This window comes from Theropithecus gelada, chromosome 10 (assembly GCF_003255815.1).
Source record: "Theropithecus gelada isolate Dixy chromosome 10, Tgel_1.0, whole genome shotgun sequence".
NCBI classification, from domain to species: domain Eukaryota; kingdom Metazoa; phylum Chordata; class Mammalia; order Primates; family Cercopithecidae; genus Theropithecus; species Theropithecus gelada.
Genome location: NC_037678.1, coordinates 74,985,509 through 74,991,508, shown reverse-complemented (window position 1 = coordinate 74,991,508; position 6,000 = coordinate 74,985,509). Strand labels below are relative to the sequence as shown.

General features: G+C 46.7%; 1 protein-coding gene across 1 annotated transcript in view; it reads right to left on the bottom strand.

Moving 5' to 3' along the window:
* Positions 1–3,119: 3,119 nt before the first annotated feature.
* Positions 3,120–6,000, bottom strand: part of ATRN (attractin) — a 180,028-nt gene continuing 177,147 nt past the window's right edge. The window contains exon 29 of the mRNA XM_025399043.1: positions 3,120–5,851. Coding sequence (XP_025254828.1) covers positions 5,727–5,851 — 125 coding nt within the window. The 3' untranslated portion in view covers positions 3,120–5,726. The remainder of the gene's footprint in view (positions 5,852–6,000) is intronic.

Genomic DNA, 6,000 nt, shown 5'->3' with positions numbered 1-6,000 from the left:
TACCGAGCGAAACAGCCTTACCAGATGTTTTGCTCCGCCTGGCAGGGACCTCAGTTGTCCTGCCAGCTGCACCTGTCTTCTCACTGCTCACAACCTGGCCACACGCTGAGCCAGTGCCATGTACCTAAGGTTTTGGTTACAGGGGCACTGCACTTCAAAGTGCTGATTTGTATATTGGTGAGAATAAGAAAAGCTAACTGGTGACAAAGTCCCAAGTCTCAGTGGATCAGTAGAGTGAGTTTTGCTTTCCAGTGATGCAATGGCCAGCAGAGCTCTTACTGATCAGGTGGCCGACCTCTAAGGGGTGACTCAGGGACCCACAGTCCCTCCAGTGTCTTTAACATGTGGCCCCCAGGAGAGTCCCCTGTGGGAGCATTTGTGTGCCGTTTGGAATTGGTGCCCATCGCTTCTTCCAACCTTCCCTTGGCCACGGCTTAGCTTGGTCCCAACCTAACTGCAGGGAGGCTGGGGAAATGATGAGCTGTGGGCCCAGTAGGTTTGGTAAACACAGCATTGCCTCTGCCACAGTACCACCAAATCACAGGGTTTCTATCCTGTTACCGTTGGTGGCTCCCACAGCCCTCCCTGGAAGAGTTTCAAGGTCTTTCTCAACTTGTTTGTGGCCACTAGTCCAGCCATTTCCCTCCCCAAGCCAGACCTGAGCTCTGGTGGGCAGGCCTTCTCCAGGCTCCTGCCCTCACCTCAGGCCCTGGCCCTAGTACCCTGCCACCTTCTCCTATAGGAGTGACCGCCTTGTGTTTCCTCCTTTCAATGACCTCATCCTTCTGGAAGGAACCCATAGCACTGGGAATCTGCACTCTGCACTGGGGCAATGAAATGCACGACTCTGACCCACTCTGAGGGCAGGAGACAAAGTGAGGTAGGATGCACAGGAGGCCCCCAAACAAGGCCTTGCCAATGGGAGTAACTTCATCAAAAATTCAAGGCCAACGACAACGACAACGACAACGCTGTGGCCACGGTTGAGACCTGTCAGCACACTTGAGATTTAGCAGTTTGGAGACAACCTAGAGGGACATTCAGGAGCCCGTGAGGACAGCGCAAAGTGGAAGAATACATTGGAGACAACAGCGTGGTTAGTGGAGGAGTGAGACAGCTGTCCAAACCTCACTGCTCAGATCTGTCCCTGCCCCCACGGGCCCAGCTGCCCTGTAGGCACACAAAGGCTGTTGTGGAAGGTCTGTGGCTCACAAGCTGCCTGGAGGGGTGTCTGAGGTACCTGCCAGGGGTTTTCACTCTTACCTCCATAACTGCCAAGTGCTTCCTCTGAGGCAGTCTGAAAACTGGTAAACGCTTTTTTTTCCCTTTAGGTTCTAATGAACAAAATGTAAATATAGGCAAAACAATGCAAAATCAAAATGAAACACTCAGAACAAAAGCCACATTTTTACCAGATCTACTTTTATTTCAGAAGGAAGTTTGTATTATAGTATTTACTTTTGTTTATATACAAGTTCTTCACATTTGTGTTTAAAATGCACAGACCTCCCTTAGTTCTCTTGTTCCTGCTTAAATTAGCTGTTATTTTACAATACAAAAAATACCAAAAAATTGCAGTCCTAAATGTATGTATAACACCCACAATCCCCAGCAATGAAATAGTTTACAATACTTACTCCATATTTACATGAGTGTAATAGATGCTAAATTATACATATTAACAAACTAAGCTTGAATCCAAACAAACGAAACCGTAAATAACTATAAAACAAAAACATTTCCAGAGCCAGAATTAGTTCAACGAAACAGGCTTCACTAGTGTTTAGAATGTTTTGTGCACAAATTCAGTTACTGAAAGTCAATTCCATTATTGCCTTTAAAAGAGAAGGCGCCAATTTTCCTCTCCACTTCAAAACATCTCCTTGTAGGCAGAGTGTTTGACTCTCATCAAGGGGCAATGTCTCTTGGTGGGCCGGCTATCTAGAAACCACCGCAGTGGCTGAAGCCAAGTTTGGTCAATGGGGTAAACATTTCAGAAGGTAGGCAGGGCGTGCCCTGAGGACAGGAGGCCTCTGCCATCCTGGCTCTGTCCTCAGGATAACCAATTCTCACAGAAACCACCACAAGGAAAGATCTCCTGGGTTGACAGGGGTGTGAGGCCTTGGATTTTAATTCTAAAATCTATTTTTACATCTAAGTCACTACCCTAGCATTAGCTTAGGTTAGTGTTTAGCAAATACTTGTTGAATGGATGGGTGAATAAATGAAATGGAAGGATCAAAGATGTTCATGAAAACACCACCATCTCCCAAGGAAGTGAATCAGCCCCTGGCCCCAATACACCCCATTAAATCAAAGGAGCAGGATTTGCACTGGAAGGTAAAATGCCTCTTCCCACCGGCAGTGCCCTGCTCTTTTTATTTCCCAGGTGTCTCCAGTCTTGAATGGCAGGCCTTACCCACGGGTAGTCCAGTACTTTCCTTCTGCTGACAGTCTTCTGTCTAGGACTGCCTTTTCTCCGGGTTAGCTCAGGGGATCTGGGATTGCCTTCTCTCCACACAGGGAGGCGCAGGCTTCTCCCCAGGCTATGTGCAGGGACGGCAGGAGGCACACAGGAGTTCAGGGTATGTCGAATTCTCCACAGGGAAATGGGAACTATTTATCAACAAACTAGCTCCCTTCTCTCACTCCCAGTTTTCAGTATAATAAACTGATTCCAGGAAATGGTCATTAAAAATTTAGACAAAACTACAAAAAATGGAGAACCCTCCTTTGGAAAGTCTGATTGCCACAGGTTTTAGTCTTTGAACTTAAGACTAACAGAAACATTTCTCAGGACAAGACTGCTCATCCCTCACTACCCAGAGTACCAAGAGGCTGCCAGAAAGGGTCATGATGTGCTTGCAGGGCCAAGGGCAGCAGCAGAGATGCCTCTGCCTCCCGAGTCTCCTCAAGCGCTGCTGTTTTGATTCCCTGCCTGATTTTTCATATGACTCTGACAGATGGGTCCTGTTTTAAGAAATACCTAATTGGTACCAGATGCATCTGAACACATCACACAATGGGGATGCGTTTCTTGGGTTATTCATGTATTGGGGCCTGGCAAGAGGAACTCTCGGAACCTGGATACCCAGCATATGGCACAAAAACATCTTAGATGAAACTCAGACATTGTTATATTTAATAAAAATACATGAAGATTTTTTCTGTTTTATGTACACTCCGAATGTCTGAGCATTCTGGACACTACTGTATAGTTATGTACAAGTGCAAGGTCAGTGTTGTCTTGACTATTTTAATTTATATACAGGCTCTCTTGTGACACGCAACATTGCCAGATGAAAACCCATTCCTTCTTGGTAACAGGCTCCAAGCCCAGCGCCTCTTACTCCCTGCCATTCCCTTTTTCTGCCCTGAGGCCAGAGGAAGCTGTTTGCTGTTGGTTGCAAAGGAGAAGCAGGTGGATTCAGCGGCTTCCCCACTGCTGGAGCAGGATGAAACTTCACTTGCTCCTTCCTTCCTTTTTAAAAATAAACATTATCTTTTAGGAAAAAAAATAAGACATAACCAGATGGCTGTGGGTCATGGTGCATGATATTTCAAGGCATAGGACTAACATGGGGAAGAGACTTCTTTGGCCAAGGAAAACTGGTTCTTTGAACAAACAAAGAGGATCTTCCTTGTGGGAGGACAATGCCCAGGGGCCTCCCTTTTGCCTTGCCGGCGGGGCGGAGTGGGGGGGGCGGGGGCGCTGTGGGAATTGGTGGGCCAGTCCACTGCAGGTGCTATGGGTGCTGTTTTCTGTAGCAGGGATGGGGGAGCTCATGAGAGGAGGGGTCTTTTCTAGAACGTCTGCTCTTCAACAATAATGTGAAAAAGAAGCTTTATGAGAGGTGAGTCTCAAAGTAGAGGTGTTTTGTGCATCAGATAGTGTTTTATGGTTCAACTTCCTTGAAAACATCTTTCCAGGCAATTCTTCATGGGAGTGGAGTTAGTGTTGGGGAAGAGACAATACTCTCTCTCTAGGCATGGCATTTAAAGGTAAAATGCCACAGTTTTGGCTCTTTTGAGTGTTTCTCCAAATTCACAAACTGGAGCATTGCTGTCCAGCGGTCCATCCCAATAGGGTAATGCCAGAGATCCCAGGTTTTGAAGCAGAAGAGAGCTTCTGGGAGGCGGCCGCGTAATGCCAGAACGGAGCACCATAAATCGGGAAAACACAATTTCCAGGCAGTGCCCTCTGGGAGAGGCGCAGGGGACTGTCCCACTCTCTTAAATCTAAATTTGGTCATTTTCCATTTGGCATAGAGTTTTCCCTCCTCATCCATTTTTTTCCCACGTGCTTTTCATCCTTGTCAGCATTTGCTGCCCTCCTCACAGTCACCACCTTGGTGTGAGAGGGAGGGTGGGTGGGGGGGTGGGTCGAGCCCCTCCTGGGGAAAAGAGGGCAAACAGGTCCTTCTCTAGGCTTTGGGCAGCTTCTGCCTGACAATGGGAGGCTGTCTCTCTCCTGGCATCTGAGTCCACCCCAGCCTAAGAATGAACCACAAGTTCAGAGGAGGCTGCAGGACACACAGCTGCTCTCTGATCCAGGGGTCCCAAGTGTTCTCAGTGCTCTTTTCTGCTCAAGGAAACGTGACATGAATGAGTCCCTTCCTCTGATCACTTATCAGGCCTAGGGTGACATGGGGGTGGGGGCAAGGGGCGCCTTCTTGACAGTGTCCTTTTTGATAATAAAAACAGGAGCTTTCACAGTTCATTCACTTCTGCTTTCCTCTCATCCCTGCTGCTAGGTCAGACGTTCCTTGGGGCGAGAAAATTCTTTCCTGGCTGCAAATCAGATTTTAGAAAAAAAGCAGATTGCCAATGGTAGCTATTTAAATTTTACAAGAATGTAGGAATGCAATTATGTAAAAACTTAGGCTTACTAACTTTCCAATTGCTAGATCTATTTAAAGTCTAGGCACTTAGTGTTGTGTGTATGTATTTGTGTGTGTATGTGAGAGAGAGGGAGGGTAAGATGGAGAGGGAGAAGGAGAGGGACAGGCAGAGAGAAAGGAAGAGAGAGTTTCAAATGGATTAAGACTAAATTAATCAAGTTGCTATAGAAAACTACCTGTTATACCAGTTTACATTTGAAGTAACGCTGCTGACCTTGACATTGAAAATAGCCCCCCTTCTATCCTAGCTTGATATGATCAAAAGAGATGGACCATTATTAATTCTCAACTAGAAAAAAAGGTACTCCCTGGAAGAGAGAGAATTGCCTAAATCGTGCAAGAATAAACAGCACATCTTTTAAAAAAGATAGCAGGCTTCAGATGAAAACAAGTTAATTCATCTGACTAGTTTTTAAAAGACCATGTTCAAGAACAACTGATGACGAACATCTACTTGTAAACACTCCATCTTTTGTTTTTTGCAGTTGAGACAGTCCCAAGAACAGTTTTCCACAGTGAACCTGAGTGTCATTCCTAGTTCTCTCACTGGCTCTACAGCGGCCTCCTCCAGCAACCATCAGCTCATTCCTGGACCTGTAATTAAATCAAGTATTTCCTATGCAAAAGTAAAAGGTTAGATGCTGGAACACGGATGGGAGAAACCGTCAAAGAAAGCTTGTGGTCATGCAGGTGAGTCAGATGCTTTGAGGGTTTCCAGTCTTCTGCCCCGCACCGCACAGCCGTTTCCCCGCCGCGTCCTTCCCTGCAGACAGCTCTGGTGTGCCACTCACTGGCTCGTGCGCGGGAGAGTCCCTGGTCCCAGCATCAGATGCAGGTCCCAGGCTGTGCAGGGGGCTGCTGCTTCCGGTTTCGCACGGCTCCTGACTTCTCCTTGTACACTATCGGCATCTGCTGAGAAATGTCCACCAGGGCGCTGGCCACAGCAAGACCTTGGGAGAACCACAGAGAGAACACAGGTTGGGAGCAGCTGGCTTTTGTTTTAAAAAATAATTTAAACATTTATTTTGCAATCCCATGATGTAAAACAAACCAAAAAAACACAATAAAAACCCCCAAAAAGGTACACATACACAGGGAA